This window comes from Hyperolius riggenbachi, chromosome 3 (assembly GCF_040937935.1).
Source record: "Hyperolius riggenbachi isolate aHypRig1 chromosome 3, aHypRig1.pri, whole genome shotgun sequence".
In the NCBI taxonomy this organism is placed as follows: Eukaryota; Metazoa; Chordata; class Amphibia; order Anura; family Hyperoliidae; genus Hyperolius; species Hyperolius riggenbachi.
In genome coordinates, this window is record NC_090648.1 from 385352168 (window position 1) to 385367862 (window position 15695).

Here is a 15695-nt window from a genome sequence, read left to right on the forward strand (position 1 = left end):
GCTGTATGACGGCCTAAGCGCTAGATCCACCTGGTGTATGAGGTGGCAACTATCCGGTGATCCCGTCTGATTGATTGAGGATTCTGATGTTATGGTCACTGTGCTGCTGACCTTTAATTAGTTACATATGCAAATGTATTTATGCAAATTATTTGCATCTCATTGACCATCCCTAGTGCAGAATGAATCTACTGTTTTACGGTAGATATATTCCAGGGAGCTGCCTGATATATCTGCTTTTTCTAGTGCTGTATTTAGATCTTATTCTTATGTCCGTGCATCTTCTGACATCTCTTAGGATGGAGTGGCCTCCAGACCAGTTTATTCCCCCTTACGTCCCTCGCTTCAGAAATGGATGGGAACCACCGCTGCTAAATTTTGCTGCAACAAGTAAGGAGCAAGAAATGAACCAGCTGGCAGTTTCTGTACCAAAAACGACTGAGATCCAGCAAAGACCGGAACCAAAAAGTTTTTCAACTGAGGTACAGGTTTTATATATTACAGGAGAAATAAACTGAGTGTATTGTTTGTTACCAAGTTCTTCACACCAGGCTTTGTTCCTGAAGAGCTAACCCTGTAATATACTTACCACATATACACACTATTATTACCGGTACATATTTTGATTAAGCTTACGGTACCTATTCTTACATATTCTACAGTGATGCACGCAGATCAATGATCCATTCACATCAGTCTTTGCACCAGAGGACTCACACTTTAATGTCCCTACTCAAACCACACACTATTATAATAACACATTTATGCTTTGACCTTTTCTACCACTCTGCACAGAGATCACTGATCCATCGACATTAGTCCCTGCGTCAGAGATGCTTTTACTGTAATGACCTTACCACAGTCACACATTTTATATAGCTTAGACACATTTAACATCACTGTTAGGGCCTTTTTCCACTAGCCTGCGATTTGCGATTTGCTTCTGATCGCAAATCGCAAGGTACATTAAACTAATGGAAACTGCAGCAGCAATTTCCATTAGTGCGATCCGATTGCGATGCGATTTTGGTCAAAGCGCAATCGTCGTCCTGCCGCGTTTTGTATGCGATTGAGCTGTACTATAATGAGTATAGTAGCTCAATCGCAATCACAATCGCATGGTGGAAATTGAAACGCGATTGCGATCGCAATTGCGATCGCAATCGCGATCGCATTTCATAGTGGAAAAGAGCCCTTAGGGATGGTCACTGCTTTCCGCGGAATTGTATTTTCCGCGATTCCAGGCAGAAATTGGTCATTCCGCCGGTTTGAAAAAGCAATTCCATTCCGACCAAACGGAATTCCGAAATTGGCTGTGAAATTCCGCCGGTATCCATTGATGGTTTAAAACTGAAAATTCATCTCTCTCTCTCTCTCTCTCTCTCTCTCTCTCTCTCTCTCTCTCTCTCCTTCCAGGGATTTATAGGCTGTCAAAAGCAAGCTCACATGCATTGGCCAGGGTTCCAGGTCAACTGCTTGGAAGGCAGCTATGCTCACCACTATACCACCAACGCTACATGCTGAAGCCAGCCTCGCATGTACCATTGCAATATACCCAAGAGAAAAATGAGCCAATGTGTTAAGCTTTAGGTTACTTGGTATAGGTGAAACTCCGCTCACACTCTCCAACTGCCGAATGTGGTGATGGATTTTAGCCTTATGTGATTCACTAAAGCCATTTTGATTCTATCGACATCGTGCAGAACTCACTTTCTACAGTACTAAGCTTTAGGTTAGCAGGAATGGTTGCATGGCCACCTAGCTTTTCATGCTTCCCACCCTTGCCCTGGAATCTTCCAGACTTCAAATTGCTGTCCTTTGCTGTGTGTGTTACACCAGCATCATCCAGGGGGGCACATGATCTTTCTGAAGTCTTGAATTGAAGCCTGTAAGCAGTATCACCATGTATCCCACTGCTTTCATCTAGCAAATTAGGCAAATAAGCAAGCTCATTTTTCTCTTGGGTATATCGCAATGGTACATGCTAGGCTGGCTTCAGCATGTAGCATTGGTGGTATAGTGGGGAGCATAACTGCCTTCCAACAAGCAATTGATCTGGGTTCGATTCCTGGCCAATGCATGTGAGCTTGCTTTTGACATCCTACAAATCCCTGGAAGACGAGAGAGAGAGATTTTTCCGCGGAATTTGGAAAATTCCAACGGTATGTAGTAACGGAATTTTGTGTTTGGCGGAATCCTGCAATTCCGGCAGAGTGGAAATTGCACTTTCCGATCATCCCTAATCACTGTAGTCTAATACAGTGTTCTCCCCAGGATTTTTTTCCAGCCGGGTGGCATGAAAAAGTAGCCGGGTGGGGTGTGACAGGGGAATGCAGGACCAGTGCAACTCTGCTTACAGCATAGGTGGAGGAGGAGACAAGCTGATGTACCTGCTAGGTACACGCAATGCAATTTTCTGACAGATTTACTGTCAGATCGATTTGCAACATGGTAAATCTGAATTTCAATCGATTTTCCGTTCACTTCTATGGGAAACCGAGCAGAAATTTGATCAGAAATCAGATTGGACGTGTTGGAAATGGTCGATCTGATGGTAAATCTGTCAGAAAATTGCATCATGTGTACCAGGCATTAGGGAGAAATTGTTTCAGATGATGGTGCTCAGGTTCCCCCAGCGACATGATTGACGGCAAAGATTAGATTGTAAGATCTTCTGAGTACAGTTAGTAACATTACCGTAGGGTTTAGATTGCAAACTCCTCTGTGGATAGTTAGTGACATCACAGCAGGGATTAGATTGTAAGCTCCTCTGTGGATAGATAATGACATGAAGTCAGGAATTAGATTGTACGCTCACCTGTGGATAGTCAGTAACATGATGGCAGGGGTAATTCAATTATCATAAATGATCATAGATATTGATCCAAAATAGGCAGCAAAAAGCTGGATTAATAAAAAAAAACACACACACAGGTGACAGCCACCACGTATATTATCTCAGATGATCACCTGCACGCTGCCATCAGGCTATCTAACAAAGCCTTGTGACAGGACAAGCAGAGTCCCCTCGGTATGCAGCTGGCCAGTGTCCGAGATCTGCAATCCACACACACCGGGTCATCTTGAGGAGTGAGTAGGGGGAGGGAGGGGGAAGGGGTGTGAATCCACACTGCCAGCGCAGCCGCTCAGTAAGTGAAAATAAATTCCTAACATTCCAGCCAGGCAGACTTCACATTAAGCTAACCTGTATTTGTAGCTGCTTCTCTCTGCCTGGCTGTTCCGTGCGTGGTGCCCCGGCTCCCTCCATGATCTATCATTTGCCGCCAGCTGCCTCCACGTGTGTCACAGCACTGCATAAGCCACTCCCCAAGCCATGCTAGGAGCACAGCGATTGGCTGCACCATTACACAAGCCTGTTTTCAACATAAGGAAGCCTGGCAGCTCTAAAAGTTTCACCGGAGCCTAGAGAAAGAATTCCGGGCAGAATCCGTGATAGGCAAGACCCTCCAGCCTGCCCGCGGCCACACCCACTGCTGCCTATCTGCATAGTTATGCAGGCTACAGACGGAGGTAGAGATGAGGGGAGCCAGAGGACTGACTAGGAGGGGAGAAGGCGTGCGTGCAGACTGCAGCTGTCGGCATGATGTAGTGTAGCACGGTCGGACGCTTCTGCTTTGGCTGTCTTTTTCCTAGCTAGGTGGGCCAATGACAACAGGCGGGCGGGGTTTAAAAACACTCGGGCGGCCCGCCCCCCTGATTGGCCCTGGGGAGAACACTGTAATATTCCCATCATAGTTGCAAGCGATTATTACTAGAAGTTTATGTAGATTTAATGTATTCCAGAGTGCGGCACAGAGACCACTGATTCATTGTCTCTGTACTACAGGGGCTTACAAGCTGTATTCAGTGCAGCCTCACATTATTATTATACAATGTTGTAACCCGATTTATCCTTAAGCACTCGGCCCCGGCTGAGAGGAATCCACCAGACACTGACTCAGATGCGATTATCATGGATTTATTTGAGACCTAACAGTGGCCACTGGTAACTTCTCTCAACCAGTAACTCTCAACACAAATATACACTTTCCTTGCACATCAAAGGTCAAAATAATACAATCTTCTCCTCTTCACAGCCGGTGCATCGGTAAAAGCTGCAGAATAAAAAGGTTAAGTTGCACAGAAATTTTTAGATAGATTTGAGCTACAACAGGTCTTCTTGTACAATCATCAACCACTTTACAATACAACACCTTTAAATTACAGTACCATTACTGAGGTATAGGGGCTTGGGTAGGTACAGGTCTACTGAGCAATTCAGTTCCTATGCAGTCTCAGTCCCTTGTAGCCAATTCCAAGCTATATTGCTTAGCAAAACCTTAGGGGATCAATGACTCTCTCCAATATGGTACTGAGCAGGTTCCACAGTTCATTGGCCTCAATTCACTAAGATCATGCTGGAGATAAGGCAAGAGAAAACTTACCTCCACACAGTGAGAGAGTTATCTTATCTCTTCATTCCTTAAGTTACCTCCTCTGTAGTTAATTTACCTCCTCTGTAGTTAATTTACCTCCTCTGTAGTTATTTTCACACGCAGTTAATTAACAGCCTGTCTTTAACTCTGGAGTTATTTTAAGGATTGGAGAGTTAACTTAAAGACAGAAGAGTTAACTTTAGGCTTGCCTGAGGTAAAATGTTTCCTGAATACTACATGCCTTATCACCATGGTAACAACTCTAGAAGAGTTATTAAAGACAGGAGATAAGCTTAGTGAATTGAGGTCATTGGCTGGCAATATGGCATCCAAAAAGAATGTTCACTCTACTCAGAAGATCTCTGACTTTTGCTCTTTATACTGTATGTCTCAACTCACTATACTCTTGAGCACCACTTGTTTCGATAGGGCTTCCCAAAATAATAAACAAAATAAAGAAAGAATCAAACAATCAAAAAGGGGTTAGAGAAATAAAAATAAATCAAATAAAAGCACAAAATTGACCAATGCACCTAGCTATACCATCAATATCTCACTCCTTCAATATAACTCTTTTCTTATGCTATTTGAACTGTATGCTGAATAAACTCTAATTTTGATATGTTGCAAAACTTGTAACTCCAACTTTGACTCTTTATCTCTGTCAGATGTCACTCTGCTTTTTACTGTAGTTCACGGCTTTTGGTTATCTTTCTCTCTCTCAGGCCGTGCACTTAGGTAACACATAAATCACACTTTGGTTCACTTCTTATATCAGGCTTTTAGTAAACACTGCAAAACACATCAACTGATAAACTGATGAATTATGAACTGATGACTTGAAGCAGATTGACAGGAACAATGTCTTTGAATCAGGATTACTGCGAACGGCTAACTGTGTCAGTTCTGAGGGGGCTTAGTGGAGGCTGATCACTTTTCTGATGACAGAAAGGCACTTAAACTTAATATACTTGTTTGCAGTTGCTATTTTTTTTGGCAGGGCAGTACTATCTGGCATCAACAAACTGATTATCATTACAATGTCACTGTCTCTTTAAGGCTTTATCAAAAGTTTTTAGTCACACCACTTTCATCAGAATATGCCTCTTCAGTAACTTGCATTAACTGTCTCTATACTTAGCAAACCTCCACTGAACGCTGGCCCTATTCTGAACACACACACTGTGGCTTGTAGCTGGCGCAAGGCCCATATTCATCTGGCCTGTCAGGGTCTCTCTCATTCTGCGCTAGCTCGGATCTTCTCTGCAAACACTGCACTTGGCCTACGGTAACTTTCTGGCTTGGTTACCGCTGCCCTCCTCTCTCTGCTGGTGGTCTCTGGGTTGCCGCCGGGTCCCCTCTTTGCCTCATCGGTGACTGCTGCGGACGTTCTCTCCCCAGCCTCCTCTCTCTCTCCCTCTCACCGTCGCCTCCTGACTGACTCCAGAGCGCTGAGGGAAACTGGTTGAAACCAGTTCCCTCCGGCTGTGTCTTGCGCGCTCTGCCCCTCTGCGCCTACGCTGTGCTCTCTGCCTGGCCGCGCGGAGCTCCTAGAAGATTCCACAGCTTTGTATACATGGTCACCTTAGCGCTTAGGCTTCTCTCTCCATGTGCTGTTTTAGTTCCACCATGCTAATTTCCAAGGCGAATTTCCGCCTTAGATGCTAAGTTTACTCCACACATAGAAATGCATTAAAACAGTATATTACCCTCTTTTGGAGGGTTACACTTAACACTTATTTTGTGCCTGTTGGGTGTAGCACATATTGGCTTGGATAGATGATGGGAGCAGGTTGTTATGCAGGGTGCAGTCACTGGGTCTGGTAAGGTAGGTGCGCATAGTAAACTGGATAGTGTGTAAAAGAGGGGAATTAAACAATACTGATGAAGTTTATAGAGGAAGGTGTTTGATTGTAACATTGGAATTGAAAAGGAGGAAATGTAGGGGTTGATTGGGAAGAAAATGTGGATTCAAATTTTTTTTTTCCTGCATGTGTTTTTTATTGGTTTGCTTTAGATTTGATTGGCAAATGAGACAAAACGGGCATACCCTGTTGCAATGTGATAATTTAAGGGATGTGTAAAAAAACAAAAAAAAAACACAACTAATTGTTCAAATTGATGAATAATGAGTGACAGATTAGGGTAGTGTATGAACTGGAGTTAGGCTGAGCAAACGAAGTGAAGAACCGTGAAGATACTAGGACAGGTTGCAGTTTTTTTTTTTCTTTCTTTTTTTAGAAGGGTATGGTGTTAGTACAACAAGCGGTAGAAGTCGTGCAAAATTTAACGGTGGGAGCATGAAGTGTAGAGGTTGTGTGGTTGTTAGATGTGTAGGAATGTACAGAGGAGCAGTTAGTAGAAGTGAACAAACATGTAAGAGGGCTATCACTGTAGGCTGGGGCATGGACGGATCGGGGGGGGCAAGCGGGTATCTTGCCCCAGGCGCAGTTTGTTGAATTCTTAAAAAGGCGGCAAAATGAATGGCAGTTTAGGCGCCAAAACCTGACCTTTAGGCGTCAAAACCTGACCTTGCCCCAGGCGCAACTTGGTCTTGATCCGTCCCTGGGCTGGGGATTTAAAGAACAAGTGACACCCATGCTAACCTAGAAATAAAAAACACATATATAAGTAGATAAATACTACTTCTACTTACATAACCGATGCATTGTGCTATCCACTTAATGATTCCTGTGAATTTTTATAAAGGAAAATCAGAAAATCCTATTCTAGGCAGTGGCCATTTGCCAAGCTAATGCGGACATCCTATCCTCCCTGACTCTTGTTTTCCCCACTCCCTTCTCTTGCTTATTGTGTATTCATTAGCTGCCCTCCTCCCAGTGTCTTTAGACACTCCCACTGAGGTGTATACTAGGAACTGCACTCCTTTAATTTTTTTAATTTTTTTCTCTTCCAATCGCTGAGTCACCTCAGCCTTGCTTGTAAACACAATTGAGCAGAGGTGTTTCAGATAAGAAGCTAGGCAGGGACATGAGGTAAATGGAAGAGGAAGAATGTATTATAGATAAAAAGAACCCCCAGCATTCAACTGTTTGGCACTGACTACTAAAGGGCCAGTGCTCCTAAAGTATGTGATAACTCCAAATCATAACAGCAGAAAACGTTTTGCAAGTTTTGAATGCAGGATTAGCATCTTTATCACTTAAAGAGCAAGCGACACCCATGCTAACCTAGTAATAAAAAACACATATTTAAGTAGATAAATACTACTTCTACTTACATAACAGATGTATTGTGCTATCCACGTAATGATTCCTGTGAATTTTATAAAGGAAAAGCAGAATATCCTATTGCAGGCAGTGGCCATTTTGCCAAGCTAATGCTGACATCATATCCTTCCTGACTCTTGTTTTCCCCACTCCCTTCTCTTGCTCATTGTGTATTCATTAGCTGCCCTCCTCCCAGAGTCTTTTTTTTATTTACACATCCAATCACTGAGTCACCTCAGCCTTGCTTGTAAACACAAGTGATCAGCTAGGCAGGGAAATAAATGGAAGAGGAGGAATATATTATAGATAAAAAGAACTCCCAGCATTCAACTTTTTGGCACTTTTTGGCACTAGGGCCCGTGCTCCTAAAGTATGTGATAACTCCAAACCATAACAGCAGAAAAAGTTTTGAATGCAGGATTCTCATCTTTATCACTTAATACACTCAGACCAGGTGCTGTTGAAATTTGATTTTTATGGTGACAATACCGCTTTAATACACTCAGACCAGTTGCTGTTGAAATCTGATTTTTTTTCTTTTTTTTATGGTGACAATACTGCTTTAAACAAGATGGGTTGAAGTATGAGATGAGATGTTTGGAGTGCTTATCAATACTATCTGTCCTTGGTGTGTTCAACAATTGCCGACCACAATTGCTTCTGAAATGTTAAGAGATCAATTATTGCAAGGTGATAGATTGATTTCTACTCTCTGATCTACTTTCAAGTAGAGCCTGGCTGATTACTTTAGTGAATTTGGGTTTGTAAAGGAGGTGAGCCAGCTGGGTGTGAATGTTTGTGTTGATTGGTTTGGTGAAGTGGAGCAGCTGAGAGGGATAAGTATTTATTGTGTATGACTGTAGGCCATGGATTTAGAGAATATATATTTGAGTAGGAATTGGGTTGCAGACTTGCAGTAGGGCAGAAGCATACACTGGGGGTTGTAGGTCCATTTGCTAGAACACTATGGGTTTAGTTGGAATTGGCTACACTTGAAAAGCATAAACTGTTGGAATGTTTGCGGAATTCAGATAGTTGAGGTGGTAGTAGGGTGTGTTATGTTGGTGAAACTGACCTAACCATGTAAGTTGCGAAGTAAGTGTTTATAGGGGTGTTGGGAAGACCACAAATGTCTTTCCTGTGGTGAAAAAGGCAGAAAAAAGTTGCTAGAGATGTGGAGGGTTTTAGTAAGAGTTGAGGGACAGAAGGGTCTTTTCTTTGGCGGTAGGAGGTTAGAACACACACAGGAGTGGAGTTGAATTGTGCAGCATTTGATAACTTTCATTTTGTGGGAGCAAGGATAGTAATCAGTATTGTTAAGGGCAGAATGCATTGAAAGTTCTCTCAGCCGCAAATGTGGGTGGTTCTGACTAATGCAGCCTTATGATGTTCTAGTTTGCATGGAAACTCATACATGAAAATAAGGCAAAATAAGCAATTTTGTTGTATTTGTCTTTTTTGAGAAAATGAAGTACTTTTAACAAAATATGATTGTGACAAAAAGCAGAAAATCATACGAATGTGTCCCCTTTTCATAATGTCATGGCAAAAGACTGCAGTCTAAAGTAATTGGTATGATTTGGTTTAATTCAAGTGTCATATAAGATTCTAGAACTTTTCTTAGTGATGCTGTTTTTTTTTTCAATGATTGAGTGGATTGTCTGAACCTGCTGAGTTTGTTTGTTTATGAATCCACAGTGTCTTTAAAGTGAACCTGAGTTGAGACATATGGAAGCTGACATGTTTATTTCCTTTTAAACAATGCACATTGCCTGGCTGTCCTGATAATCCACTGTCTGTAATACTTTTAGCCATAGACCCTGAACAAAAATGCAGATCAGATGTTTCTGACCGCAATCTGACAAGATTAGCTACCGTATAGGTTTGTTTCAGGTATGTGATTCAGACAGTACTGACCAGAAAGATGAGCAGAATTGCCAGACAACTGGTATTGTTTTAAAGCTAATACATATGTCTCTCACCCCAGGTTCCTTTTAAGATTCCCGAAATAGTCCACAGTGTTGCCATAGTCAAAGGCTGCAAGCCTGTAAACCAGAACCGCATCCTTGCAGCCTGGACAACAAAATATAGGTTGCTGCCGCTTTAGAAAGTGGGAAAAGTTTATAACCAACCTTTTTTTATAACCAACCCAAGTTTTTTTATTAGCATAGCAAATTGGAGTCTATGTGACCTCATAATCAATCAGTTACATTGCCCAAAGAAGGATGAGAGATGCATTAAGAAGTAGAGATGGCCCGAACCGCCTATATTTGGTTTGCAAACTTCCGCGAAAGTTCGGTCCGCGCGAACTTCCGCAAACCACAATAGACTTCAATGGGGAGGCGAACTTTGAAAACTAGAAACATTTATGCTGGCCACAAAAGTGATGGAAAAGATGTTTCAAGGGGTCTAACACCTGGAGGGGGCATGGCGGAGTGGTAGATGCCAAAAGTCCCAGGGAAAAATCTGGATTTGACACAAAGCAGTGTTTTAAGGGCAGAAATCACATTGAATGCTAAATTGCAGGCCTAAAGTGCTTTAAAACATCTTGCATGTGTATACATCAATCAGGGAGTGTAATTAGAGTACTGCTTCACACTGACACACCAAATTCACTGTGTAACGCACTGCAAACAGCTGTTTGTGTAGTGACGGCCGTGCTGGACTGGTGCGCACCATGGCCAGAGTGCAGGCCATGGCGGTTTTCAAGCTCATATGGTCACCGGGCTGTGGTAGCTCAATGATAGAACAACAGTAACTGTCCAGCTGATCAAATTTGGTCTGTCCACAATGAAGCAACGACCTTATTATCTTGCGTGTGCCCCCCCACCCCACCCCCCTGAGACACTCATATAGCCGGCGGTACTTGCTTCATTGTGATACGCAAGCCCCTTCACCGCGGCAAGGTAATGATCACGAAGGGGAATTGGCACATGTACATGCCTTTTGTTTTGTTGTTGCCAGAAAAATTAGGCAGGCATGTACACGCACCGGAAAAATTATTATAGCGGCCGCTGCTAGCAGCGGCCTTAAAAATTCAGGAATCCTCCTGGAGTCCTGGACCCTGTTGGTGGTGGCGGAGAAGGCAGTCAAGCAGCTTGCGGGCAGAGGTGCTTTGTGGGTAGCGACTTAGTCTTGGGGCAGACAGTCGCACGGCGTGTAGGAAGAGATGCTGTGTGTGGGGACTGACTTAGTCTTCAGGGGGGCAGTAGCCCTCCGGGATCCATGCCTCATTCATTTTGATAAAGGTCAGGTTCTGAACAGTTTTGTGACTTATGCGACTTCTCTTCTCAGTGAGAATGCCTCCAGCTGCGCTGAAGGTCCTTTCTGGTAAGACGCTTGAGGCAGGGCAAGACAGAAGTTGGATGGCAAATTGGGACAGCTCTTTCCACAGGTTAAGCCTGCGCACCCAGTAGTCCAAGGGTTCATCGCTGCTCACAGTGTCTACATCCACACTTAAGGCCAGGTAGTCAGCTACCTGCCGGTCCAGGCATTCGTGGATGGTGGATCCGGAAGCGCTAAGGCGAGGCGTTGGACTAAAGAATGTCCGACATCACCATGAGATCGCTAGAGCGTCCTGTCCTTGCCTGCGTGGACATGGGAGAAGGATTACTGGCAGTGATACCTTTATTGCATTGTGCTGTGACATCACCCTTAAACACATTGTAAAGCATAGTTGCCTTCAGGTGAGTTGGTGCCTATACCGAGGGTCTAGTAGCATGGCCAGCCAGTACAGCTCATTCCCCTTGAGTTTTTGTATACGGGGGTCCCTCAACAGGCTGGACAGCATGAAAGACGCCATCTGGATGTAGACGTACTATCCATCTTCTTTTGCTCTTCCTCAGTGATGTCAGCTAAGTCCTCCTCCTCCCTCCAGCAACGAACAATACCACAGGAGCGTTGAGCAGCACAAGGCCCCTGCAACGCCTGCTGCGGTTGTTCTTCTGCCGCCGCCTCCTCCTCCTCCTCCAAAGAAACACCTTCCTCATCATCTGAATCTGACTCCTCTTCCCCACACGACTCTTCCTCCTCCTCCCCCCTCTGTGCGGCCGCAGGTGTTGAGGAAACATCTGGTTCTGATGCAAATTGATCCCACAACGCTTCTTCCCGTAACTGTTCCTCTTCACGCTCCTCCACAGCTTGATCCACCACTCTACGCACGGCACGCTCCTTGAAGTAAGCGTACGGGATCAAGTCGCTGATGATACCTTCACTGCGAATCACCAGGTTGGTCACCTCCTCAAACGGCCCCATGAGCCTGCATGCATTTCGCACGAGTGTCCACTTGTTGGGCCAGAACATCCCCATCTCCCCAGATTGTGTCCCTCTACTGAAATTGTAGAGGTACTGGGTGACTGCTTTCTCCTGGTCTAGCAGGTCTAGAAGGAGAGTCGAATTCCAGCGAGTCAGTCCATCGCAAATAAGGCATCTCACCGGCAACTTGTTTCTCCGCTGAATTTCGGCAAAGTGTGCCATGGTTGTGTAAGACCATGAAATGCTCACACAACTTCCTGGCCTGCTTCAGGACATCCTCTAAGCCTGGATACTTTGATTGAAATCTTTGAATGACTAGATTCAGCACATGTGCCATACAGGGTACATGTGTCAGCTTTCCCAAATTCAAAGCTGAAATGAGATTGCTGCCTTTGTCACACACCACATTGCCGATCTCAAGCTGGTGCGGGGTCAGCCACTGATCCACCTGTTTGTTAAGAGCAGCCAGGAGAGCTGCTCCAGTGTGACTCTCCGCTTTGAGGCAAGACCTGTCTAAGATGGCATGACATCGTCGTACCTGGCATGCAGCATAGGCCCTGGGGAGCTGGGGCTGTGTAACTGGAGAGGAAATCGCAGCACCAGTAGAGTTGAACTGCCACTCAGCCAAGGAGGGAGGAGGATGACGACAGCGAAGAGGATGTAGCAGGAGGACAGGAGGTGGAAGGAGGCCTGCCTGCAAGCCGTGGAGGTGTCACAAGTTGGTCCGCTGCACAGCCACGTATTCCCTGCTTGCCATCGGTCACCAGGTTGACCCAATGGGCTGTGTAAGTAATGTACCTGCCCTGACCGTGCTTGGCAGACCAGGCATCGTGGTCAGGTGGTCCCTTGACCCAACGCTGTGTGCCAGAGATGACACCACTTACCTCTCAACTTCACGGTACAGTTTGGGTATCGCCTTTGTAGAGAAATAATTGTGACCTGGCATCTTCAACTGCAGTGTCCCAATGGTCACAAATTTACGGAAGACCTCAGAGTCCACCAGCTGGTATGGTAACAGCTGGCGAGCTAACAGTTCCGCCAAGCCAGCTGTCAGATGCCAGGCAAGGGGGTGACTGGCAGAAATTGGCTTCTTCCGCTCAAAGATTTCCTTCACAGACACCTGGCTGCTGTGGGCAGAGGAGCAGGAACCGCTCAAGGTCAGAGGCGGAGTGGAGGAGGGTGGCTGTGAAGGTACAAGGGAGAAAGCGGCTGAAGATGATGCAGCTGAAGGAGGAAGAGTAGAAGGAGGGTGGTTTTTCTTTTGTGTGCTGCTTTTGCTCAGGTGCTCTTCCCATTGCAGTTTGTGCCTTTTCTCCATGTGCCTTCGTAAGGCACTTGTCACTATGTGGGTTTTGGCCTTTCCACGGCTCAAATTTTGGAGGCAGAGAGAACAGATGGCATTGCTCCGATCTGAGGCAGACACATTAAAAAATTTCCAAACAGCTGAGCCCCCTGGGGTGATGGCACTATGGTGTGGCTGTACATAGGTGGCGATACATTGCGCTGAACACTGCCACCAGCTATTTCTGACGACGAGCTCTCCCTGCTGCTTTCAGGAACTTGTTTCCTCCTACTCCTCTCTGACTACCCCTCTGAACTGTCCCCCTGTTAATCTCCTCTATTGGGAACATACGTGGCATCCGTATCATCATCATAATCATCCTGCCCAGCTTCGCTTGCCTCAGACACCTCCAAAACTGCACCAACAGCAGGTACTTCATCATCCTCTTCCTCACACGTTACATCCATAGTGTCTCCTAACTCAGACATATGAGGTGGTGTAACTTGCTTAGTGCCTTCATCTGGTTGTAACAATAATGGCTGTGCATCAGTGAGTTCCCCACCAAATAACTCCTGCGAACTGTCAAATGTAGTGGATGTGGTACTTGGAGTAGTGCTGGTGGCTGCGGAAGATGAGGTGTTCTGTGTTAAATAGTCAACCACGTCCTGACAATCTTGGGAGTTGATGGGACGTGCCTTCTTCTGAGCTGAACTTTTGTCCAGGGCCGCACGAAATCACATCACCACGACCTCGCACAGACCTGCCGGGTGGCCTTCCTCTGGGTCTGCCACTACCTGTTTTGTCCGTTTTGTCCATATCGGGGGGGATGAAGTGAAAGGTATGCACTTACTTGAGTAGTGCAATGTGCAGTCACACAGGTGCAGTTAACAGGTATGCACGGAGTGGTTAATCACACTGCATGCACTCACGTAGGTAGGTGGGTGCACTGAACACAACCGGTAGGTATATGCAGTGATGTGTATTACAAATGTGCACCTGTCACACACACACAGGTACCGAGTAGGTACAGTGACACTGCGTCCGCTCACGTAGGTAGGTGGGTGCACAATGAACAACAGGTAGGTATATGCAGTGATGGTTATTACAATGTGCACCTGTCACACACAGACAGGTACCGGACAGGCACAGTGACACTGTGTGCCCTCACGTAGGTAGGTGGGTGCACTGAAGTGAACAACAGGTAGTATGTATATGCAGTAATTGGTATTACAATGTGCACCTGCCACCTGTCACTGAATGTGCTGGGCCTGGCAGTGGCACACACAGTAGGAATTACCAAGGCTGTCTATGCAACACAAGTGTCAGTGGGACACGCACAAAAAAAAAAATAGATCACAAGTACAAGATTCGCTCTCAAAAGAGCTGTTGAGGCATGCTTTTTTAACAATAAAAATCAGCAAGAAGCAAGCTAAGAAGCCTACAAGAGCCTAACTAAGCTTTCCCTATGAGCGTCTGCAGCAGCTTTCCCTTCTCTAATTAATGCAGGCACACGAGTGAGTCCAATGCCGGACACTGCCTGCCTTTTATAAGGGGGGGGTGGAGCTCCAGGAGGGAATGTAGCCTGATTGGCTACAATGTGCCTGCTGACTGTGATGTAGAGGGTCAAAGTTGACCCTCATGATGCACTATGGGGCAAACCAAACTTCCGGAAAAGTGGCCACCAAAGTTCGCTGGGAACCGTACGCCGGCGAACCGCTCAGGCCATCTCTATTAAGAAGCAGAACCTCCTTCTCTGATTGTTAACCTCTCAGTGACAGTAGCTTCCCTGTCTTTCTAGTTTTTATATGGTAGGGACCAAGCAGGGGCCTTGCTAGGACCCTAAAAGATTTGGGGCACTGAGGATAGAGAAAATGCGTGGCCAAGTCATGGTGAGAAAATAGGCGTGGCCATGATGTGGACATAGCCAACTGTAATGTAACAAACTCAAAAGGGCCCTGAGTTTTTTTCTCCCAAAACACAGTTAGGTGAAGTGATCCTAAAGGTTATTAGACATTTGTTCCCCTCCAAAAGCACACATACTGTATAAGGCAGCATTCCCCCCGCAAAAAAAAAATACATACTAAAGAAGTGTTTCCCCACATGCTGGAAATGCAAAAACTGTTATCAAAGATGTGAGATGCAGAAAACATAACACCACATTCATGTAATGAAGAAACTGTTACCACAGATTTGGAATGCATAAAACCTTACACCACAGATTTGGAATGGATAAAACCTTACACCACAGATTTGAAATGCAGAAACTGTTACCACAGATGGGTAATGCTGAAACAGTTAACAAAAAAACTTCTACCCCCAGCACACAGGTGCTTCCCAGCCCACATAATTGTTTCAAGCACCCCCAACCACGACTTAAACACTTTTTCCCCCCTCCTGCCACCACACGTCTCACCACTAAAACACAGGTGCTGCACCACCTAAAAAAACCACACACACACACACACACACACACACACACACACACACACACAC

General features: G+C 45.2%; 1 protein-coding gene across 1 annotated transcript in view; it reads left to right on the plus strand.

Annotated features, from left to right (window-relative positions):
• The first annotated feature begins 299 nt into the window (after positions 1 to 299).
• The window catches only part of LOC137562352 (epidermal growth factor receptor kinase substrate 8-like), a 132704-nt gene continuing 117308 nt past the window's right edge, over positions 300 to 15695 (plus strand). The window contains exon 1 of the mRNA XM_068273688.1: positions 300 to 482. Coding sequence (XP_068129789.1) covers positions 300 to 482 — 183 coding nt within the window. The remainder of the gene's footprint in view (positions 483 to 15695) is intronic.